The following is a 24,450-nucleotide window of genomic DNA, read 5'->3' on the forward strand; positions in this document are numbered from 1 at the left end:
CCCCACCAGCCACACCAGCCCCTGTGCCATCAGCTAACACTGTCAAGCATGTTCTCCACAATGCCTGCTCCCTCACCTCCTTCAAGTTTTTGTTCACATATCACTTTACTAGTGAGGCTTTGCCTGGCCACCCCATGGAAAATAACATGAAACTCCCTATGTGCCACCCACGCCCCCATATTTTTTTTTCCAGACCGCGCATGCCCACTGCTATTCAATGTTTATTTGGTCATTTATTGTCCACAAGCTCCACAAGGGAAGGAACTTAGAACTCCCAGCCGCCAGGACTTCCAAGCTGCCAACAGTGCGCGGTATACATATCTGATGTACTTAGTAAGTATTTGTTGAGCAAGGGGGTCCCTTTAGATGGAGGAAGGCGAGTTCTCAAAGGGCCTCATGGAAGGAGAATGGCATTTGGGCTGGTCCGCAAGGAAAAGTATGACTTTTATAGAGAGAAGAGGGAAGGGAAGGGCCTCCAGGTGAAACGCATAGCACGAGCAAAGGCGAAGTGGCGGCAAACTGCTGGTTGAGGACAGTGGTTGCAACGCAAATCTTTGGAGACACCTGGGAAGACTCCCCAAGTACCTGCCCGACGCGGGAGGTGCGCCCCGAGCAGTGAATCGGCCCGGTGGGCGGGGCAGGCGCTGCGCGGAAGCCTCGGCTCCGCCCCCTGTGGCCCGGATCTCGCGCAGGCGCAGTCGCGCTCGGGCCGGGGCGCCGGCCTATGCGGCCGGCTGCGGCCGCGTCGGGCAGGGTTCCCGGGTTTACGACGCGCGACAGGCGGCGGGGGCGGCCCTACCCTCCTGCCAAAACCTGTCATCGTCGCCCCGGAGCGGCTGCGGCGGGGCAAAAATGCTGCCGCCAGGCGGGGGCTTGCTCTGGCTTGGCCTGGTCCTGGGCTCCGTCGGATCCGCGGCGCTGGGCAGCTCGGCCACAGGTGCCTCCGGCGCCCTCGCCCACATTGCGGGGCTCCCTCCTTACTTCCCTGCCTACCTCCATCCTTAACTCCCTCGCTCCCTCCCTCCTACCATTCCTTCTTCCATCAATCCTTCCTCCCTTCCCTCCCTCCCACCCACCCACCATCCTTCCCTCCCTCCCTCTTTTTTCTCTCCCTCCCTCATCCAGGCTTGAGGCCATGGCCAAAGCCTAACCCTGCCACCCCGGACTGGGGCTTCTTCTGTGCACCCACTTCCACCCTCCCTGGCGTAGCTGGCTGGGTTGTCAAGGTGCTGGGACCAGCCTTGGACCTCTGGGTACCCTAGCACCTACCCCGGGTGGGGGTTGGGTGTCAGTGCAGGTGATCTCACTGAAGCCCCTCCTTCCTGTGCAGATGCTCTGAATGTCCTTTTAATCATCGTGGATGACCTACGCCCCTCCCTGGGTTGTTACGGGGACAAGCTCATAAGGTCCCCAAACATGGACCAGCTGGCCTCCCGCAGCCTCCTCTTCCAGAATGCCTTTGCCCAGGTATGTCTGGGCACCTCTGGGTGTGGGTGTGTGCCTCGTGCACTGAGGGCTGGGGCATGGTACTCATTGTGCCAGGCATCTCTTTAGTAGAGGGGAGCACAGTTTGGAAAATGGCGGCTGAGCAAACCTGGTTGTCCACTGGCAAGGAAGCTTGTGCCTTTCAGGGGTGCTTCTCCTTGGGTGGAGGGTGTGCCCTGGTATACTGTGTTCAGGCTGGTCCTGCCCACCTTTCTTCCCCCAACTGGAGGTTGCCTGGTGCTGAGAAGGAGGGGATGCTGCCACAGCGGCCCTCCTTCCTGTGCCCCTTCATGGGGCCGCTCCCTAGACCTTTGCCTGCTCCGGGCACCCGTGAGACGCCATCATGCAGAACGACACAGTCATCTGCTGGATGGAGGGGCTGGGGCCTTCCTCTCTCGGGGAAGACTTCTTGCTGGCGACTGGGTGAGGCCCAAATCCTGCTGGCTGGCTTTGAGATCTGCATGACTCAGCCGCCAAGCTGTTAGCCGAGGACCTGGGAGGTTGCCTGGTTACCTTTTAGCTCCCAGACTTTGTTTTCCTCTGAGGACGTGTCCCTCTGCTTCTGCTCCCTACCAGCAAGCCGTGTGCGCCCCGAGCCGCGTGTCCTTGCTCACCGGGAGGAGACCAGACACTACCCGCCTGTATGACTTCAACTCCTACTGGAGGGCACACTCTGGAAACTTCTCCACCATCCCCCAGTACTTCAAGGAGAATGGCTACGTGACCATGTCGGTTGGAAAAGTCTTTCATCCTGGTACTGCTTGCCCCTCCGAGCCTGGGCTCTCTCCATTTTCGTGTCTGAGGACGGGGGTCCCCTCCTGGGGCTGGGGCTCGGTGGACACCTGGTTAGTCGCTGCCACCTTCGTGCAGGCTATCACTTCTCAGCTTGGCTTTGTGTTCTCACCAAAAGTGAAAAAGGGTAGCAGGACTTTTTCTTCCTTTTGGAAACTAGTCACGGTGCTGTTTGGTTCCTTTGGCTGCGTGGGGGGAAGGAAGGGCACTGGCTGTGGGGGAGGGGAGTGTTGGCTGGGCGTCCAGCTCTGCGCCTGACCCCCTGTAACCCGGGGTCCCTGGCAGTGAAGTGAGACCAGGGCAGCTCTGCTGACTTGCCCAGTGAAGAGGCTGTAATCTGGCAGGGGGTGCCTGCCCGCTGTCTGTGAATTAGGTCAGAAAGAGGAGGGTAAGCTGGTACCCAGGGGCTCTAGGGTGCCAGGGGCCACCCAGTCCTGACCTTCAACACTGCCAGCTAAACTGCCAGAATGAGAATGCTGAAGCAGAGAGTTTAAAACTTTTTTGTTTTTAACTTGAAGTAAGGCATTATTATTTGACAGAAAGTTGTGGGAGAAAAAGGGAGGTATAAACTAAAGAATATAAATTGGGAATTCCCTGGCAGTCCAGTGGTTAGGACTCAGCGCTTTCACGGCTGAGGGCCCGGGTTAAATCCCTGGTCGGGAACTAAGACCCCGCGAGCTGCGCAGCGCGGCAGAAAAGAGAGAAAAAAAAAGAACATAAATTGCTTGTATTTGCACCACTAAGGAGAGCTGTATTGTGATGACGTCCCCTGGTTCTGGGCGTATTATTTTTCTGATTTGAGATTTTCCTGGATATACAACTTTACATTGTGGAAGGCAGCTGTGCTCGCCACTGTACCAGCAGTGATGCACAGCTATATTGTGAGTGTTTTAGACATAAACATTTTCCCGCATGGTGACTTCGTGCCGTCACCTTTAATGGTAGCACAGTGGTCTAACAGAGACATGTACTGTAGTTTAGTCCCACTTGTTTTCAGGTCTCCTCTGTGCCGCATTCCGCCGGGATGAGCACCTCTGGAGGCAGAGTGAACCGCTGATGGGCAGTGGCACCGGGAATGCCGGCCCCTGGGTTCTGGTCCCAGTTCTGCCACTTCTTAGGTGTTCATTGGACCTGGGGCAAATCATTCAACCTCTTTGAGCCTCCGATTCCTCCTGTGGGAAGCTGGAGTGGCAGCTGCCTTGATTCCCTTCCCAGGGGAGGATCCCAGGGCAGCGTGTGTGTGGGGGGGGGTGCCTTGAGAGCCCGAGCTCTGTCCCAAGAAACGCTTATCACGAGGGGCCGCAAAGTTGGGCCCAGTTTGGAAGGAGATCTGTCAGGCTGTGCGGCCGAAAGGTCGCCAGCAAGTGCAAGTAGAACTTTCTGCAGTTGGTGCTCACACCTTGACACTCTGGCCTGAGCACAGCTTGAGAGAGAGATGAAAGGAGCAAACACAGCAGAGGGGAGATCGTGCCTCAGGAAGGGAGGCCTGACGGGGCCCGAGGGGTGGCGCCTGGCCTCCTTACCCCTGATAATTAGATTGTGGGGTTGTCTTAGCCTGAGAGCAAACACTTGGCCTGCAGCCCTCCTGGAGACACATTTTTCAAGCGGGTCTTTGTTCTCAAGACCCTGTTGTGTCGGGGAGGGGCCTGCTTGAGGCTGACGGCAGCCACCATTGATTGCGTGCCAGGCGCCTGCTGGGTGCTGTGCCAGCTGCCCCCGTAATCCTCTCCCCAGCAGCAGGCAAGGTGGGTTCTTCATCGGCGTCATTTCCCGAGGAGGAAATGGAGGCTCGCAGAGCGTGCCCGAGATTGCACGGGCACGTGGGGCAGCGCGGGGGTTTGGACCAGGTCTGTCAGCCCACTCTGCGCTTCCACTGTGCCTGCGGGGTTGAGAAGCCCTCCGCCCGCTGCCCCTTTGCCTCCAGTCCTGCCTGGCCAGGTGCTCGTCATTGGAGTCCCCGTGTGTCCCCGTGCTGGCGACGCCCTTCTCCCGTGGCGCTGCCCACGCTACCCTCTCAGCTCCTCCCGGCTCATCTGCACAGGCGGTTCCTCCTTCCAGAGCCCTCGCCGCCAGCCCTCCCCGAACCTACGTCCCCTCTGTGCCCGGGGCTCCCTCACTCACACAGCACTTCTCCTCTGCAGACGGCTGGCAGTCCTTCCTCGGTGTCTCACGTTGTTATTTTGTCTTCCCAGGTAGACTGTAAACGGGTGGGTTTCTGCGTCATGAGAGAGCACTGAACCTGGCGTCCTAAGGCAGTGTCGGGGTTCGAACCCCGGCCCCCTTGTCTCGTGTCTGGTTGGCATCCGGCAAAGCACCCCGCTTCGCGGAGCCTCCCCTTGCCCAGCCAGCCATGGCTGTGCCCCTGCCGCCTCCTTTGTAGGGTGGGGCTCAGTACTCAGATAGAAGCCCAGAGGGTCGGCTTTCGTGGGGACTTCTCATCATCTGGCCTAGGCTCCTGATTTTATAGATGAGGAAACTGAGGCCAAAAGAAGGGGATGGCCCTTTCCCAGTTGTGTACAAAGTGTACATCTTGGTGGGGGAGGGCATTGAAGGACTCGCCATGCTTTATTTAATGACTTTCCTCCTTCTTCCCCCTCAAGGAGTGTCTTCCAATCATAGTGACGACTCTCCCTATAGCTGGTCTGTTCCACCTTATCATCCGTCCTCTGAAAAGTACGAAAACACCAAGGTAAGGCCGTGCGAGGGGTGCTGGTCTGAAGAGGGGCCTCTTCTTCCCTGTCTAGCAAATTCAGGTTAACTGCTGAGTGTGCAGCACGTGCGTCCTTTCCAGCTGGTTACGTGCTGGGCTTTGTGGGTTTGCTTTGTGATCATGACCTGGCAGGGATGAGCGCTGGGATCTTGAGCATTAGGTCCAGTGGAGAGGTGGCTGCATTTTCGAAGCCGGCAGGGATGCCTTGCTCTAGAAGCTTATGCTGTAGTGTGCAAGGCTCACTTAATGGCTCCTTCGTGCTCACTCTGGATAAGCCTCTGTGCAGAGGGTTCGTTATAGGAGATGCCGAGACATGGAAGGACGAAGAGAGACCTGTGCTCTAAGCGCCTCAGCCCAGATTGGGAGAAAGGCTTTCCGTCTATCTGTCTGTCTGTCTGTCTTGGGCCTAATGGATATGTTCAGGTGTTGAGACCTTTGATAGGGGCTTTAAAATTTTAAAGCATTACGAAAAAAAGGAATCTATAAGGAAACTTAATCTCGGTTCAGAAGAGCCCCCGATGTATAAATGCAACTAAAACTTACATTTAAGAAGTTCAGGGAAACAGCTGGAGTGTTGAGAAATGACATGTTTCTCAGAGGATTTTACAGCCATCGTGTGGAGAAGGGTGTGGATTTGGGGAGGTTGGTGGGGTGCAGAAAAGTGTTCTAAATTCATGACAACTTTCATTTCAGAATACAGTGAAAGCCAGCGGGCTCTGGCCCTTGGCTTGTGGCTTGAGTATTAAGAGAATGAGATCGGAAGACCCCATCTCCATGCTTCTGTTCCCTGAAGTCATCTTGCTACTTTCAGTAGTCTCACAAATGCCAGGTCCCTGTGCCCATGTCCCACGTCATTCTCAAGACGGTGGGTCTGACTGCACCAGATCCCTGGCGGTGCTGCAGACCATGTGGACGTGAGCAGGGGGGCAGATGGCGGCTGCCCTGCCCAGGGCGGTGTGGACAGGGCAGAGCTGTGAAAGGTTGCTCCTCGGTGAGATGCCCCTGGGTATTTGTGAGGTAGAAGTCGTGGTCAAAACTGAAACTGGCCTTGTGGCCGACGTGGCCACTTTAAGAAACGAAGCGGTAGGTTCCATCCTGTGCATGGTGGAGTTGAGGATCTGGAAATTCCATGAACTGTCACTTTATCTAGTTAACTGTGACCCTGTCACTTATAAGCTTTAGTCTGTCGTTGAAATTGAAAACAGATTTTTTTTCCTTTCCCTAATGACTAATGATGTGAAGTATCTTTACATGTGCTTATTGGCCATTTGTATATCTTCTTTGGGGAAATATCTATTCAAGTCCTTGGTCTACGTTTTTTTATTGTTGAATTAGAGACAGATTTTTTTTTTGATCGTGAGTTTACTTCGGTTTCCTTTAATTAATTATGACCTAGAGACAGAGAATGAACAACGAGAAGCGAACTAAGTTCTGCTGGATTTCTGGCCTCTGCCTGGAAAAGAAGAAACGCTTCTCTGTTTTACTTCTACTTCTATGTGCCCGTGTAGTCTGGATGACTAATGCTTAATGTGCTCGAAATATAAACGTTAAATCCATTGTGGGGAACTTTCATGACTTCTATTTCTTGCACTTAAAAAGCTGACTTTGTATGTTTTGTTTTGGAAGACCTGCAGGGGACCAGACGGAGAACTCCATGCCAACCTGCTGTGCCCTGTGGATGTGGCAGATGTGCCCGAGGGCACCCTGCCTGACAAGCAGAGCACCGAGCAAGCCATACGGTTGTTGGGAAAGATGAAAACGTCTGGCAGTCCTTTCTTCCTGGCTGTGGGCTATCATAAGCCGCACATCCCCTTCAGATACCCCAAGGTGAAGAGCTGGCTGACGGCTGCTCCAGCACAGCTGTGAGAGCTGTGTCATAGTGAAGGTGGCCACGTCCTGCCATCCCTTGTCACCAGGGACGCCTGATGGCACTAGTATACTCAGTGGTATGAAGATGGGTTTCAGAGGTCAAGGCTAGGAAGTAGACTTAGGACACGTAAGAATCTTGTTAGAAACGCTTGGCTTCTACTTCCTCCACTGGAGGGTTTTTCGCTAGAAGTCAGTGAGTAATGTTGGGTTGGCTAGTGAGTCATCACGGAGAAGGGATGCCGAGCTGGCCACCGAAGCCTGCAGTAAGTGGCGGTCCTTGGTACAGAATTCCAGGAGATGTGAAGCCCTCTTCAGTAAGTGCCTTTCCCCCTGAGCCCTGAAACGCGGGGCACCATGTGCCTCGTTGGAGGCTCGAATCCTGCACTTGCGTGTGTATCAGTTAGAGTGTGTAGTCTCTTCTTTTTCAGAATATTTTTCAGTTTTTTCCTATCATGTTTTCCCCGGGCCTGAGCAGCCCACCCTTTTGACTTTGCAAAGCATGCCCGTCACTTGCGATGGGCGTGGAGACCAGAGACGTGCTCTTTGATGCTGTGAGTGTCGCGCTTTGATTGGCCCAGGGGATCTCACCTTCCTAGCAGGAGCTGTCAGCCCCGCTTGATGGAGTGAGACCAACTTCTGTCTCTCGTGCAGAAGGAGTTAACCTACCAGGCCTGACTGTGATCCGTTGAAAGGCCTGCTCCTGAGGTTGACCCTTGGCCTGGCCTCTGGGAACCTGGATCTCGGGAGTGTTCCCACCATTCCCAGAACTGCCAAGTGGCTCCCTAGGCCTGAGCTGTTCACGGAAACCCCTCCTTTCCTGCTTCGAGTCTGGGATTTTGATGTGTGCAGGCAGAGGGTGCCTGCGTGACCAGCCCCAGTAAAAATCCTGGGTGCTGAGGCTTTCACGAGCCTCTGCTTCCCTGGCAGCAGCGTTGTACACGTGCTGTCACACAGCTTGTTGCTGGTGGAATTGCGCGCATCCTGTGTGATTTCACCGGGGGAAGACTCTGGCAGCCTGTGCCTGGTTTCCCCCAGGTACCCCCTGTGACAATCCCCTTTGCTGACTGTGGCTGGTATCCTTTCTCTGCAGTAATTGCAGCCGTGAGTAGGGCTGTGTGCGGACTCCTGTGTGCTCTCCCAGTGAATTTCTGAGCGTGAGACTGGTTTGGGGAACTGGCCACACCTCTGCACACCTTTTCTAGTTGGAGGGGAGGTGGCAACGGGAAGAGGAGGGCATCGGTCTCTATGAGGGAAGAGAGCTGTCGCTGCTCGGTTTGTAGGAAACCAGCCAACTCGTTTCATTACCACTGGCATCTCGTGAGAGTGCCTTTCAAGTGGGGGAGGTACTTGTGTGAACGCGTCACAGGCTTAGAGGAGAGGCAGCGTAAACACCAGTAGGGGCCCAGCCTTGTGCCTTTGCCGGAAGAGTGACGGCCCGGTGGCTTTGTGTGCTTTCCCCCCAAGGAATTTCAGAAGCTGTATCCCTTGGAGAACATCACCCTAGCTCCTGATCCCCAGGTCCCTGCCGGCCTCCCTCCTGTGGCCTACAACCCCTGGATGGATATCAGGCAGCGGGAGGATGTCCAAGCCTTAAACCTCAGCGTGCCCTACGGCCCGATTCCCGCCGACTTTCAGGTATCAAGGACGGATTTGGGGGAAGTATTGGGCACTTATGGCATGATGTCACGAGTGATGGTGCTTTTCTCTGTGGACATGCTCTGTCCCTTGTGTCTTGCTGAGAACTTTCTCTGTGTGAGGCGGCCTGTGGAGCACCGGGGTTGGGGCGAACGTGCTGGGTGGATACAGAGTCTCCCCTTCAGCGTCTCCGCTTCCAAAGAAGGGGGCGTCTGGAGATCTGGGGACTTGCGGGCTGTGGGCCCGGCATGGGGAGAGGCCCTGGGTGACCCTCACTAACTGATAGGAGATGCTGTTGAATCCAGGTGACAGTCTGTCAGGTGTAGGGTGGTTGGCGACTCCGGTGCCACCCAGAACTCAGTTTGCTGGTCCTGGCGGGTCCCCTGTGGGAAAGCCGACACGGGCATCCATTACTCTCAGGAGGTGGCTTGGTGAGCGGGGCCTTGGCACAGAGGGGGCTGGGGCACCAACACGGCCAGCCCTGTCCAGCTGCAGTGTCTGGGGTCCATTTGCTGCGATGTGGGGGTGACTCGTCAACCCCACTCTCCCTGGCACGCAGAGCGCACGCTGAGCAACACTCTTTCTGGAATATTCCACACGCAGTCCTGCCTTTCTGTTAGCACGTGAACGCTCCAGCAGCCCGTCTACAGGGGAAGGAAGAGGGCAGCGTTTTCACAGTGCTTCCTGGGCCGCCTGCGTCAGAACCCCCACGAGGGCTCGTTAGAAGCACGGCATCCTGGTCCCACTCAGAGTCAGGGAGTTGGAGGCTGGGAGTGGGGCCCGAGAACCTGCATTTCCAAAAACACACACCTGGCGATTCTAATGCAGGCAGAAGTTTGAGAACCGCTGCCGTAGGCTACGTGTCGAGACAAAACAAAACCAGACAGACTGCCCAGGTGTCTCTTGCTCTCTGGCCCCTGTGTTCGGCCGGCAAGGGTTTGAGCGAGGAGGGCTGCGCCACCCTGCGTCTCGGGTGGCAGTGGTGAGAGTTTGAGAAGCAGCGGGCCCGTCGGTCTGTTGGGTTCCTACTTGCCCCCGCAGTGGTTCTGAGAGCGGGGTTTGCTGGAGTTGCAGCCCCGAGGCTGCGCCTGGACATCACGTTAGCGGCAGTCATTCCCGATGACCCTTTACATTTTGGACTGCACACCGGGAAGGGTGCTCAGCGTTTTGTGTGTGCTCTTTGGTCCCCGTGGGACCCTAGCGGGGGGCCTGCTGTCTCTGTTGTCCAGGTAAGGACACTAGAGACTTGCCCAGATCACGCGGTTACTGCGGAGGAGCGCCCCCTGGGAGGTGTGATGCCAGAGCCCCCACGTTTGTTTCGCTGGCTCTGACCAGTCTAGGTTCGAATTCCAGTTACCCCACACCGGCTGCATGGCTGCTGACGAGTCATCCTATCTCCCTGAGCCTCGGTGTCCTTATCTGCAAAGTCGACACAAGATGGGGGAAGGTTTTCCGTGATGACAGCTGCTCTGAAGGTTTTCAGCGGGGACCACAGTGAATGTGGGGGCGGGGTCTAGGGCAGTGTCGGCTGCACGGCAAGGGTGCCTTCCCAATTGTCTCAGCCCCTCCTCTCACCACGCCCGCTGGTGGTGTAGCTGCCCAGTTGGACACACAGATTCACAGTGACCCAGAGGACCTCCCTGGTGTACTCGTGTGCTGATCCCCGCCCCACATTCACCTCGCACTTGGCCCTGCTCATCATCTGCCTGTAGCTCTGGGTCCTGCGCCCCCTTCAGCCGTCAGCCCTCTAACTCAGTGCCGCGTGCGTGAGCCTGGGGCCACGCGGGGATCACTGGTGTGTGGCCCCCTCTCCCCCGTGTCCAGCTCCCCTCTGGGCTTTGCTCCCTCCCTGGATAGCTGAGGCCCCGTGGCCGGTCACTTACTCTTCCCGCCAGCTCCTGAGCACGCGTGTCCCTCTATCTTCGTCCTGACTGCAATACCCTGACCACAGGACAGTCCGGCCACCCTGTCTGCTCTCAAGCCCGCGTCCTGAGGCAGGGACATGCTTGCATGCCCAGTCCTCTCCTCGGCTCCCTCTTGCCCTCTGCAGCTGCTCTGAACCCTCACCACTCCCCTCCAGCCCCTCCCGTCCCTCTGCCCCCACGTCCTCCCACCCCCGCCCCCCCGCTCTTCTGCCCCGTCTCTCAGCAGATGACTGTACTTCCTGTTTCAGAGGCAGAGGCTGGTTACCAGTCTGAGGAAGGGGAAGGCACAGGCTGAACGTGGGTACACATCCTGGCTGTGCCCCTTGCCAGCTGTGTGTCTCTAGGCAAGTTAATCAACCTCTCGGAGCCTCGGAGTCCTCCTGTGTAAGATGGAAGTGGTAATGCTCAGCTTCCGGGGTGGCTCGGAGGATCAGATGGCACCCAGCAGGTACTTGGTAAACGGGAGCTGGAAATAACCTCCCTCACTTGTAGCCAGAACTGTGCGTGCCTGTGTGCTGAGCTTGCGGCCTTCTCCCTGGTCTCAGGAGAAGAGCAGCAGGGACTCGGCCCCTCCCTACCCCGTTGCCCCTCCTTGCCGTCTCCTCCCAACTTCCGTGCAGCCGTCCATCCCATCTTCAGAAGTACCGCCTGCCTGGGCCCTGCCTGTTTCTTCCCCTTCCTGCCCCTTCGCCCGCCCTCCACGGGAGAATGAGTGTGACGTGCTCTGTTCTGCTGCGTCTGTGGCCTCACTGCCCTTTCATTCTTCGTCCACCTCTGTGCGGCCTCCTGCCTCCGCATCCCACTAAGCGTTCTCTCATCTGGGTCAGCCCTGATCTCACTGGCAAATAAAATCCAGCCTCGGGAGTCCTGACCGTCCCTGAATCCCTGCTGCCCTCTCACTGTTGAGAGAGCTACGCCTTCTGGAAATGTCTGCTCCTGGGCTTCCTCGCCAAGCCTCCTGGGCCCCCTCCACTGCAGGCCCCAGGGCAGGCGCCTCGTCCTGTGTCAGCTGTTTAGGAGGTGCCGCCCTCCGGGCTCAAGCCCAGGGCCGCCCCCCGTGTTGTTTGTGCTCTTCGCCCCCAGCCCTGCCCGCCGAGCCTGCTGTGGATGAGCCCCGGGACAGCCTCTCCAGCCCCACGCTCCTGATTCCAGACGCGTCTGTCTGTCCACTGGTTGGTAGAGGCCCCGTGCGGCTGCACCGCCGTTCCTGCTCTTCCTTTTCTCCTCCTCCTGCGCCCCCGCCCTCTCCGTGCCATTGAATCGTGCTGCCAGCCTAGCGAGAAACCTGGCGTCCCCTTTGGGGTCCTCAGCTCCTTTCCCTCCCCCGCTCCTACCCCATCTCCCTAAATTCCTCTTCGGCACCACTTCGTGGACCACCGCAGTGGTCTGGTCTTGGTTTGTCGCTTCAACGAGCGACCGTGGAGGTTGCCCCGTGCGCGCAGCGCTGATCTATTGCTGGTTCCCCTCGAGCCCCTGGCGTCTGCTTCTGGCTCTCGGTGGGGGACCCTCATTCGCCTGCAGCCCAGATTGTGTCACTTCCTCTCCTCGGGTGACCTCGGTGCCTTTGCTGGCCTCCAACCCGAGACCTCCACTCCGTGGATGGACCCTCTGGGTCCGTATCATCTGGCCGTGACCTGCCTTTCCAGTGTCCTGTCCTGCTCCCCAGCGCTCCCATGTGACTCTCCAGCCACACTGGTCAGCTTGCTGGCCCAAAACGTGCCCTGGCCTGCGGTGACTCCACACTGTTCCCCGCTCTGCAGCCCCTGCTTAGGGCATCCGACCCCGCTTGTCTGACTGCCAGCTCCTTTCCTCAAATGCTAACTCCTCTGTGAAGCCTCCCCCGATTTCCCCAGGCCGACTCGAGGGCTCATCCTCCAGGGTCGTCCCTGGGCCCCACCAGTAATGCACCTTTTCTTGTCTCCATTCCTGTCCTCACTGGACGGGTGGCTCAGTGAGGTTGACGACCACATCTGTTGCTTCTCCTGTCTCCAGGGGCCCGCGTAGGAAGGAAGGCGTACCCTTGACTAGTACACAGCCATCCTGACAGGTGTCTTTGGTCCCCAGGAGGACTGAAGTTCCCCAAGTTACAGACTGGAGACTTTTATCTACCAGAAGCTAGAAGTAGCCAGGGTTCAGCATAATCCTTCTAGAAGGTTAGATGGATATCCATTGTCTTCACCACCTGGGGAGAGGGGGCGAGTCTCATGACTGTTCTCACCGCGGGTCCGGCTGACAGGACCAGCTGGGACACACGGAAGCTGGGGCTGGTCTGATGGCTCGGCGGTTCCCTCGCTTCTCCCCTGTGGCAGGGGTAGAGGACTCATCTTTTTCTCTAAGATTTGTGGACAAGGCGGCGGAAGAGTCAGCCCAGCAGAGGCTGCGGCTCTTTCACGGAGCCTATCTGCTCCGGAAGCCGCTCTGGGGTGGGGGGTCCGTGGGGGGTGGGCTGCTCTCCCTCCTCCGCCACCGTTGTCCTGCCTGTGGGCAGTTTGTTGGGCCGGAAGCGCACGTGCCAGCCACAGGCTGTGAGGGAAGCGGCTGCCATCCACTGGGTTACGAAGAGCTCAGGGGAGAGGCCCACTCACGGCCGTTGTTAGAGTTGAGTTGCGTCCCTCAGGAAGATCCGTGGAGGTCCTGAGCCCCAGGGCCTCAGAATGTGGCCTTGTTTGGAAACAGGGTCATTGCAGGTATGACTGGTCAGGATGAGGTCATGCTGCCGTGGGCTGGCCCCTGACCCAGTATGGCTGGGGTCCTTGTGAGAAGCGCCAAGGATTGTGGCCACCGCCAGAAGCTAGAACGTTCCTCCCCTGGAGCCTTCAGAGAGGCTCTGCCGACACCTTGAGTTCAGACTGCTGGCTTCCAGAACTGGGAGGCGATCTGTTTCTGTTGTTTGAAGCCGCCAAGTCTGTCATACTTTGTTAGAGCGGCCCAGGAAATGAATACAGCTATATGGTACCTTTGGTGTGACCCTCAGCAGACTTTGGAAGGCTGAGGGGTCAGTTTCTGTGTACATGGGTGTCTCCTGGGACCCGCAAGAGTATGTGAAGGAGACAGAAAGGAATAGTAAGTGGTACATCCACGTGCTGTGATCTGTGCCCTAAAGTGAAAACTGATTTGCTTAGCAAAGAATCCTCCTTGTGGACATGCGGGTTTTGCTGTAGCTGTATGGGGTGGGGGGGGGGGGTGAGATGGCAGGGAATGGAGTGTTCCGTTTTGGCTAAGAAGGTCATCAAGGGCACCCGAGGGCTGGGGCCCGGGAGGGGTGCTCAGGCGAGCACTGTGGCTGGGTATGCCGTGCACTTTAACTCGCAGTCACTCTCACTATTCTTCTTCTTTAAATTGCAGCGGAAAATCCGCCAGAGCTACTTTGCCTGTGTTTCGTATTTGGATACGCAGGTTGGCCACCTTTTGAGTGCCCTGGACGATCTTCAGCTGGCGAGCAGCACGATCGTGGCGCTCACCTCGGATCACGGTAAGCCTTTTGAAATGCCCAGGTGAGTCGCTCAAAGCATTGGACCTTTTCTGTGGAAACTTTCCTAGGCTACCTGAAATAGGTGTGTATTCTCTTTTGTGAACCAGCAGTGCCCTGAGTCTGGAGTCTTGGGTGCCCTTATGGCCACCTTGTTAGTCCTGGGACTTCTCTCCACGGAGGCGGGCCCTCTTTTGGGTCAAAGAAGCATCTTGGGGGCTTGGGTGGTGGAGCTGGGTGGGTGGGGGGACCTTGTAGTAACTGTTGTTTCTTGGTGAGCTCAGCGGGAGCCGTCCATTTGTGTGGGGAGCCCCTTTGACCCATTTCTAACCTAGAGGGTTGGAGGAGTTTTAGTTTCTCTTACGAAGATCCAGAACAATCCTGGCAGAGCCCAACAAGGCCCTCAGACCCGACTTACCCCTTCCACCCCAGCCCCGCTGTCCGCTCTGCCAGGAGCCTGGGGCTCACAACTCTGTGTCTCTTCTAAGGCAGTTTCTCACTTTTTCCAAAAGTGGAAACATCTTTAAAAAATTCTTTTTAATTTTGGCCAGGGTGTGTTTGAGGCCAGTGAGCCCCGGTTATCCTCCCTCACCCCCAAATTGTTTTGAAGCCAGTCTCAGGTGGTTTAGTTTTCTGAACAGTATTTCTAATAAATTTAGCTCTTTTTTTTTTTTTGCGGTACGTGGGCCTCTCACTGTCGTGGCCTCTCCCGTTGCGGAGCACAGGCTCCGGACGCGCAGGCTCAGAGGCCATGGCTCACGGGCCCAGCCGCTCCGCGGCATGTGGGATCCTCCCGGACCGGGGCACGAACCCGCGTACCCCGCATCGGCAGGCGGACTCCCAACCACTGCGCCACCAGGGAAGCCCAAATTTGGCTCTTTTGAAGTTTAACCACACTGCCGTCATCCTACCTAGAAACAGGAAAACAGTTCTCTAATATCGTCAAATGTGAAGTGGGACAGTGTTAGATCATAGCATGTGCTCACTGTAGCGAGAAAGAAGTATGCAGAGCACATCACGTAGGGCCAGAGCACCCTGCCCTTCATCCCACCTGCCCAGAGCTAACTGGTGCTGACGGATCGGGGGTCCGTCCACCTGCCTTCAGTCGTGCATATACATGGGGCTGTATGTCATGAGTGTGTATGTGCGTAACGTATCGTCGTGGGATGTGGCAGGATTGATTGTGCTTGTGTCCTGTTTCGTTGCCTGGCTTGTTTCTTCCACTTAATGTCATAGACAGTTCTCCGTGTCATTTCTCACAGGCCTACCTCGCACCTTGTAAAGACCCGTATTGTGAAGTGTGGAGGTGTAATTTTTCACCGTTTGCCTAATGATCTGCCATCCCCTTCCGGGCCGTCTTCTCAGCACCCAGTTTTCTCCCCCGGTGCTTCCACAGTCCACTGCACCCCCGTGAAGGCAGGGTCACTCGAAGCTCGCTTTGGTTCGGAGGCAGCTGTAGCTGATTACAAATGGCCCTTCTCAAAAGGCTCTCCTGGGACTGCCTACATCCGAACCACAGAAGCCTTCTTGAACCCATGCACAGCAGCTTTTTGTAGTTTGGGTTACTTTTTAATACGAACTACTCAACATACAGTCTCTTTTATATTTTCCATATCATGAAGTGATTGGAAAGTTCCATCTCGGGGTATTCAAACTATCTTTTGCTTTAAGTGAGGGTTGGGGGTGGTTTTTAATCAAGGTTAAGGGTCTGGAATCAGAAGTTATGTTTTCTTGGTCTGTGGTATGTCTTAAAAATTGAAAAAGATACTATTTTTAGGGCTTCCCTGGTGGTGCAGTGGTTGAGAGTCCGCCTGCCAATGCAGGGGACACGGGTTTGTGCCCCGGTCCGGGAAGATCCCACATGCCGCGGAGCGGCTGGGCCCGTGAGCCATGGCCACTGAGCCTGCGCGTCCGGAGCCTGTGCTCCACAACGGGAGAGGCCACAACAGTGAGAGGCCCACGTACCGCCAAAAAAAAAAAAAAAAAAGATACTATTTTTAGAAGTTGAGCGATTGTGCCACAGTCTCACAGCGCCCGTTTCGGTGGTACACGCCCTCTAGGCGATCAGGTTTTGCTTCCTCTGGCTTTAACAACAGGGAATGAAATGGCGTCTAACTGAAATGAGCAAGCCACGAGGTGATTATTCTTTTTCTGTCATTCTGTGTGCTTTTTATGAACCAGGGTGGGCTCTAGGCGAACACGGAGAATGGGCCAAATACAGCAATTTTGACGTCACTACTCGCGTGCCCCTGCTGTTCTATGTTCCGGGAAGGACGGCTCCACTTCCGGCGGCAGGCGACAGGCTTTTCCCATACCTCGACCCTTTTGATTCCATCTCAGAATCAGTGGAGCCAGGTATGAAAATTCAGGAGTAATGCTGCTTGACTTGGCCTTCCTGTGTGTGGAAGGGGAGTGGCAGGCCCAGAGCTAGCGAGTATGGCCCCTGTCCACAGGGGCTTGGAGAGGGGGAGGGACAGAGGAGCAGCTGGCACCCCCAGGATGGGGAGGGCTGTCGTAGAGGTGACGGCAGTGTGCTCTGAGCTCAGAGGAGGGGGTAGCAGACTCCACTGGGGCAGGGGCTGCCTGCTTACCGGTGAACAGAACTCCGTCACCTGCTCACTTCTGGCCGGGCCTCAGCTCGGCAGCATCTCCATCTGCTGAAGCACCGGCTCTGTCAAATCAGTGCTTCTGCTTTTGCCGTCCCCAGGAGTGAAGGGCAAGTTTACTTTGACCTCCCTGTCCCAGTCCTCCCAAGCTGGTCCTCTCCAGGTAGCGTCAGGCCCCTGGCTATCCTGGTCTTTGTCTTCCAAAAAGCTCCAGTTTGAGAAAGCACTTCTGGAAACATCACTTGGACAAGGTGGCCGTCCCTGCCATGGGGGTCGACCTGTGTGGGTTCTCTGTGAGTTGCCTCCTGACTCGATCTGCTCAGCGCAGAGATGAGTCGTGTACTTCAGGTGGCATTTGCCCTTCTTGGAGCGCTTTTGCTGTGAACTCTACTAAACCAGGTTGCCCCCTTTCGGGACTTCTGCATTTAATCCATCGTGTTAACGTCTAAATCCTGTACTTTCTATTGATTCTTGTTGAAATTTTTCCTGGTTCTGGCCCATCATTCTGGCCTTTCTGGATCTTCCCGAGTTTGTTTTCTACGGCCCAATTTTATTTTCCACACATTTAATTTCCATGTGTTGCATGCACTGTCTTCTTTCATGTCATTGATAAAAATGTTAAACGGTTTCAGGGCATGATTATAGCCCTTTATTTGCTGGGAGAAATCTTCTGACAGGTTGAGAATCCTTTCTGAAACTTCAGTTGGGAGGTGCTCAGGTTGTAAACTGATGTAACTGCACTGTCACCCTGCTTATTTCCAAATTTTACCTCTAGCCTGTATGTCTTCCCTGATCTTTGGACTTGGATTTCCAAAGCTGAACATTTGACCTTTGACCTTAAGCCTTTCTTTTGACGCTCTTCCCCATCTCAGGAAGTGGCAGTGGTTGCCCAGGCCACAAAACCATGGGGCCATCGGCCCCCGTCTTTCTGTCATGGTCTGTATGCGGTTCGTGGTGTGTCAGCAATTGCGCCTGTCGCTCTCCATTCAGAATATGTCCACACCACTCCCCCCACTGGCCGTCACCATCGTGGACCACACTGCCACCGTCTCTTGCTAAGCTCTCCTTGCGTGTGCCCTTGATCCCTGGAGTTTTTCCTCAGTGATCCTGACTTTAACAGCCACAGCGAGCCTGATAAAACCCAAGCCAGGTGGTGTCACAGCCCTGCTCTGGGGCCTCCTACACTCCTGTGTCAAGTCTGAGTAAAAAGTCCTTACAGTGGCCGACAAGACCTGTCGTCCTCTGGGACCCCGCATCTCCCTGACCTCGTGTCTTTCAAGCGTCCGGAGCGGCCGTCTTGTACACTTCATGGCGGCCTGTGCCATTATTAGTGATGCCAAGCTTGATGGCCTGGTTAAGGCGGTTGTGTCAGCCAGGTCTTGCCCTTGTAAAGGTATCTTTTAAAAAAGCTTTCTTCACCTTTTTTCTTTTTATTTTACTTACAAACCAAATGCGTCAGAAATAAAATTGAGCCGTATAGAGCAAGCGCTTAATGATCCAGAAAGGCTAGAATGATGGTCCAGGGTCACAATAAATTTTAACAGGAGTCAATGTAAAGACTTTAAAGATAAGTCACCCATAATGAGGTACCATTTCACACCCATTAGAACGGCTGCTATCAAAACAAACAGCAAACAACAGTACTGGCAAGGGTGTGGAGAAACTGGAGCCCTCGCACGTTGCCGGTGGGAATGTAAAATGGCACAGTCGCTGTGGAAAAGAGTCTGGTGGTTCCTCAAAAGGTTAAACATAGAATGGTCGTGTGGCTCGGCGGTTCCACTCCTAGGTATATAGCTCACAGAATTGAAAACAGGCATTCAAAGAAAAACGTGCAGAAGAATGTTCATAGCGTTAATTAATAGCCAAAAGGTGGGAGCAACCTGAGTGTCTATTGACAGATGAATGAATAAGCAAAACGTGGCGTGTCCATACAATGGGATATCATTCAGCCTTAAAGGGAAGGAAACTCTGACATGGGTGGACTCTCTGAAGACATGCTGCTAAGTGAAAGAAGCCAGGCGCAAAAGGACACATACTCTAGATGTGTCCACATACACATGCCTAGAGTAGCCAACACATAGAGACAGAAAGTAGCAGGTGGGCGCCAGGAGCTGGGGGTGGCGACGGGGAGTTGCGCAAGGTGAAGCGAGTTCTGTGATGGATGGTGGGGCTGTACTTAATGCCACCGACCCAGACACTACGAAATGGTCAACTTTATGTCGTGTGTATTTTACAATAATAAAAGGGCGATGGATCAAGTGCAGACTTCCAGAAAGGAGTGATCCGCGGGGTGATGCTACTGTGAGGCTCGGAATAGCCTGTCCTCAACAGACTTCTCCCCAACAGTCTGGGCCTCCACCGATGACCCTTGCCTGAATCACTTAAACACTGGTGGGTCCTAAATTCAAATCGTGTTTAAAAGCGCCAGCAGGCTGAGGGCATCTTCATTCTGCCCTGCTATCGGGTGAGGTGCCGAGTCGGCTTTGTTCCTAAAACTCTCGGGCTAAGAACAAATGCTGTAAGAGAACAGAAGTCGGCGTGTAGGGCCTGGGCGCGCGCTCTGCTCGTGCTGCCTGGCTGCAGCAGGCTTCTGCGCTGTAACCCCCTCCGCCGGGCTGCTTCCTCTTTCAGGCCGGCAAGCCGGGGACCTCGTGGAACTGCTCTCTCTCTTCCCCACGCTCGCGGGACTTGCAGGGCTGCCCGTCCCTCCTCGCTGCCCCATCCCCTCGTTTCACGTGGAGCTGTGCCGAGAAGGCCGGAACCTTCTGAAGCATTTTCAGGTCCGTGACTCGGAAGAAGATCTGTACATCCGTGGTAATCCCCGTGAGTTGGTGGCCTATAGCCAGTACCCCCGGCCTGCGGACTCTCCTCAGTGGAATTCTGACAAGCCGAGTTTGAAAGATATAAAGGTCATGGGCTATTCCATACGCACAGTAGACTATAGGTATACTGTGTGGGTTGGCTTCAATCCCCGGGAATTTCTGGCTAACTTTTCAGACGTCCATGCAGGGGAACTGTATTTTGTAGCTTCTGACCCTTGGCAGGATCACAATATGTATAATGACTCCCAAGGTGGAGCCCTTCCCCGATCGTTGACGCCTTGAGTTTTGCCAACCGCAGAGGGCATATATAACGCTCTCCTGTCCAGCTGGTGAGAGAAGGAATTACACTGGTTATTTCGTGATTACCTGTAATATTGGAAGCAACCCCAGGGGTAGGCAGTCAAAACAGGTGTCAACAATTTGGCCTCAGAATACGTAACAGCCGAAACTTTTGATTTGTCTTTATAGTTGGTAATTGGACTGGGCTGAACCTCTTCTTTCCTTTTTTTTGGAACACTCATAGCTTATTTGTTGAATGAATAAGTACAGAGTGAGCAAACTAAAATTGTCATAAGTTTAGCTATCAAGACCATAATAACTGAACATAACACTGTACTCAAGAAATACTTTAAGTATTTGTGAAATTTAGTGCATTTCAAAAAGTAACCACATGTCAAATTAGGTGTGACACAAAGTTCCTAGTTCTTTTGTTTATAATTTAATAATATATCTTATTTAGCCCAATATATTCAAAATATTATATCAACATGTAATCTAGGTTTCTTTTTAAAATGTAAAATAATAATGCTAGATGCCAGTGCCTTAAAGTCTAGCTTCAGTTTTTCTAAGATCACAAATTTTCAAATCTCAAAATAAAATATGCATGAAGTGATTAATATGGAATTTCTACATCAAATAATAAATAATGCTCACTAAACTAGAGGCATGAGATGTATGAGAAATTCAGTTAAAATATTTCAGAGACTTTCTGGCCCAAGTAATAATTTGTTAGCAAGTAATATGACCTTTGAACCCAAAGGCATCTATTTAAAAGGTATCTTTATTCACAGTGGAAAATAGTTACAGGCATAACTGTATCCATGAATTGAGTCGTTCAAAACCATTAATGTTCTCCTTCTCTAGAGATGGTTGGTTGCAAACATCCATTTATCCAGGAGACAGGAAATAGTCTACTTTTTAAGTGCTGATTAAAGACAACATTAATTTTGTTAAATTCTAAATTATTTTGAGAACTGTGAAAACTTTTCATTAATATAATATTAGGTGATTTCTAATCCCCCAGAATGTGGTTCTATATTCCCTAAATATGAAAGTAACCAGAAAGGCAGGTGGTAGTAATAAGCTTAGCCTACGTCATCTTAAAAATGATGGAGTATTCACAGGTCATATTCACAACACGTTGAAGTTGATTAATTATCAGTAGTCACCAGAAGAGTCAAGCACTCTCTTAATAAACATCTAATGTAGTCCTGTATCAAAGTAACCTTTAGTAATTCTTTGTTTACAAGTGCTGCTTTGGTATTTAAATATTTGTGAAACAAAGTACGGCAAATTAAGTTACTGCAGTGTGTTAAATTGTAAACAAAAAGGCAAGATATTATAAGATTACCTCAAATCAGTAAAATTTCAAATACAGATTTTTTTTTACTAATTAGCCTACAGTGGAGGCATATATGGTAACACAACAATCTTCTAAGCGATTAAGTGACAGTGTTCTGGCAACAGTTTCTGCTTGAGGAGTGGAGGGCCCTATTCCTCTCTCCTGATCCCGAAGCTCGAGTCTCTCCTGGGAAGCCTCAGCTTTGTAGATGGTTTCCTTCAGCCTTTTCTTTCTCCTTCTTCATCCTGTCTTCTTTGTCACTCACATCACTTCCACTAAGAATCTTACAATCCGGTCAAATTCCTCATGATGTATTTTCAGCGTACGTAGCTTCATCTCCTACTGCACGGTTACAACGAGAAGTTTTCACCCAGGCTTTTATTTTGCATTCATGGTTGACTATTATATGTACACTTCATCATTTTTTTCCTCTTTATTTTCTTGAAGCACAGTTTTAGTATCAAAAATCTCCAAATTCGGGCTTCCCTGGTGGCGCAGTGCTTGAGAGTCCACCTGCCGATGCAGGGGACACGGGTTCGTGCCCCGGTCCGGGAAGATCCCACATGCCGCGGAGCGGCTGGGCCCGTGAGCCATGGCCGCTGAGCCTGCGCGTCCGGAGCCTGTGCTCTGCAACGGGAGAGGCCACAGCAGTGAGAGGCCCGCGTACCACAAAAAAAAAAAAAAAAAAAAAAAAAAATCTCCAAATTCTACTCTTGCTGAAGGCGTAATTTGAACCGTGCCAAAGAGAGCAAAGTGACATGCATTCTGGCCATCACTCACCCACGTGACCAAAGCCACAGCTGGGGCTGGGTCTGCTTTGGGGTGTTTCGCGTGTAGATCTGGCTCTGCTGGAAGTGCTTCTGTGTCCTCTTTTCTCCGCGAGGGCGTAGCCTCAGAATGCTCCTTAGGTTTTCGCTTTTCTTGGCCTCCCTTTATGAATCTCTCCTTTTAGAAGCGCGGCTGCATTTCACATTCAGGGGCGTGCTCTTCTAAATCATCTCACGGGCGACGGTCGCTTTTTGTGTTTTTGACACTGAACCCAATTTAGAGCCGCTTGTGCACGTCTGCAGCGTTCATTGGGATGAGCGGCTGCTCTCTGGTTTTCACACTTCAAAGCCAACCACATTCCTTATCTTGAATCGGCTTTGAGAAACCATGTCTTCGTTGCATCACGTAACTTTTCTCTGATCCTGCTGAGCCGGACACGTTTTATTAATGGTTCTCAAGTCACTCTTTGTAGACTTGAGCCAGGGGTTCTTTTATGCAGTTTAGTTGAAACCCGGACAGGTAATCTCAGAAATTTTGAGTGGCCCTAAACCAGTGGCTCAGAAACACGAGGGTCCTGCCTGCAGAGCTTCCGCTTCAGGGTGTCTGGGCTGAGGCCTGAGAGTCTGCACTTGGACACATGACACTGCTCCTCCAGAGAGTGCCCTTGAGAACCACTGCCCTAGGTATGTGCTGGCCACTAGCCACTAGGCACATGTGACTATTTAAATTTCAATTAATTCAAATGAAATAAACATTTCAAAAGCACAATCTCTGTCACACTTGCGATATTTCATGTGCTCAAGAGCCAGTGTGCGTCGTGGCTACCGTATCGGACAGCACCGATCTACAGCCTTTCCGTTGTGCCAGAAAGTGGACGAACGGAGCTGCCCTAGATTAACTCTGGGCCGATCCACCCGGCTGTTGGCGGGTTCCTCCTATGGGCTGATTCTCTACTCTGTTTGCCCACAGAGACTTGTCCGGTAGTGAACCACATACGTCTGGTTTAAGCTTAGCGCAGGGAGTTCCCTCTGGCAATCGGTCTCTTCCCCTCCACTCCCACCACCATCATCCTAGCCCTTTGCACCTCCTTCCCACGTAGTTTACCTCCCCCTCCTCTTTCCTCCCCTGCTCCCAAAGAATCCATGTGTCTTCCTGAAATCCTTCTTTGGTCCTGCCCTTTAAGAACACCGTTAGTGCCTACTACTGGGTCTACACAGACCTCCGCTGAGCAGTCAGAGTCTTCCCTGACTCCACAAAGCCCCTTTCCTCGGCTGACCAGTTTGCACACTGGTCCCTGACTGTCCCTTGCCGATCCCTGCCTCCCTGCCCACCCTTAGGTTGTCCCGTCCTCCCTTCACCACCCACCCATCCATCCATCCATCCATCCATCCATCCATCCATCCATCCATCCATCCATGATCACTCTCCACCGCCCGCTCCCATGCCCCCACTTCCAAGAGGCTGAGGGGTTTGAACTCTCTAGATTGCATCATGGGATGAAATAAACATCGCTGAGGAATCTTGTGGGCACCTTACTTTAAAAGTATTTTTTTCTGATTGTAAAATTAACATGTTAATTTTAGAAAAATTGGAAAATACGAATGTAGTAAAAGGTAAGAAGATGCATCAGTATTTTACACCAAGAGAGTCACTTAATATCTTGTCTTTTTTGGGATGTAAATTTTTTACACTGTTACGGTCATACCGTGTGCTGTATCGTGCAATTTTATATTCCTATTCTTTCACTGTTACATGTGGTTATTACAGGTTTTTGCAAAGATACTTTATACTGGTGGTAGTATATTTTATTGTGTAATTTCATCATTATTTACTTAACCTTTCAGTTATTGGGAATTTAGTCAATTTCCAAATTTTCAGTATTGTAAATAATGTTGTGATGAGCAACTTTGTGAATAAAATGACTTTGTGTACTTCACATTACTCCCATAGGACGGGCTCTCGGTGCCAAATTGCCAAAAGCATCTCGACTTCAGTCCTTGCCCCACTCTCCTGCTCCCTTAAGGTAGTAAAACTGAAAATAAAGCGAACAAGCATACAGAGTATACAAACCTTGAAAACAAACAAAACCCCTAACCCTGACGGTAACAGGTGAAAGTGGCATCCTGTATGAGCTTTGAATTCTTTGCTTATTAATGACCTCGATCCCCGTTCTCTCTGTACGATTGTTGGGCATTTGTATTTCTAGTTGTGTGAATTTGCCTTTAAATTTTAGGTTTCACTTTTATAAGTAATCAAACAAATTGCTCTTTTCCTACGTGATTTTTCCCGTCTTTTCCCGTTCAACATGGAGAGCCTTGCCGATCTAGAGATTTAATAAATATTCATATTCCTTAGCTTTTCTTGTGGTTGGTTTTTATACTTAATTTACCCTGTCTCTCCACCCCATTATCAGAATAGTATATGCTCATCTTGTAAAATTTGGAAGACGCAGGAAGCGGTGAGGATGAACAGAAGCGCGCATCCAGAGCGTGGCCGCTGCTGCCGTGGGGACATGGCTTTCTGCTCTTTCTCCTGCCCACGTCCACGTGCACAGATACGAACACGTTCACCTTGACATAGCTCACATCTACCACGTAGAATCCCTTGTCCAGCTGTTTTGGTCTAAAGTAACGTTAGCCTGCTTTTTCATGCTGTTGACAGTTCTTGGTTTGCAGTTGTCATGACTGCACCACCATTCCTACATTAATCTTTTTTTTTGACTGAAATTCTCAAATTTTTGTATGCATT

General features: G+C 52.8%; 1 protein-coding gene across 1 annotated transcript; it reads left to right on the plus strand.

Annotated features, from left to right (window-relative positions):
- The first annotated feature begins 704 nt into the window (after positions 1 to 704).
- On the plus strand, positions 705 to 24,056 carry IDS (iduronate 2-sulfatase). The gene is made up of 9 exons (XM_060002754.1): positions 705 to 937; positions 1,331 to 1,467; positions 2,062 to 2,239; positions 4,878 to 4,966; positions 6,614 to 6,814; positions 8,321 to 8,491; positions 13,762 to 13,888; positions 16,067 to 16,240; positions 19,123 to 24,056. The coding sequence occupies exons 1-9, from the start codon at positions 853 to 855 to the stop codon at positions 19,593 to 19,595; spliced, it is 1,635 nt and encodes a 544-aa protein (XP_059858737.1). The 5' UTR covers positions 705 to 852; the 3' UTR covers positions 19,596 to 24,056.
- Positions 24,057 to 24,450: the final 394 nt, after the last annotated feature.

The sequence above is a fragment of the Delphinus delphis genome, chromosome X (genome assembly GCF_949987515.2).
Source record: "Delphinus delphis chromosome X, mDelDel1.2, whole genome shotgun sequence".
Classification (NCBI taxonomy): domain Eukaryota; kingdom Metazoa; phylum Chordata; class Mammalia; order Artiodactyla; family Delphinidae; genus Delphinus; species Delphinus delphis.

Excerpts from the sequence above, each read along its gene's own strand:
- IDS (XM_060002754.1), top strand. The coding sequence starts at position 853 with ATGCTGCCGCCAGGCGGGGGCTTGCTCTGGCTTGGCCTGGTCCTGGGC. Across the intron at positions 2,240-4,877 it reads TGGAAAAGTCTTTCATCCTG|GAGTGTCTTCCAATCATAGT; the intron begins GTACTGCTTGCC and ends TTCCCCCTCAAG. Across the intron at positions 4,967-6,613 it reads AAAAGTACGAAAACACCAAG|ACCTGCAGGGGACCAGACGG; the intron begins GTAAGGCCGTGC and ends TTGTTTTGGAAG.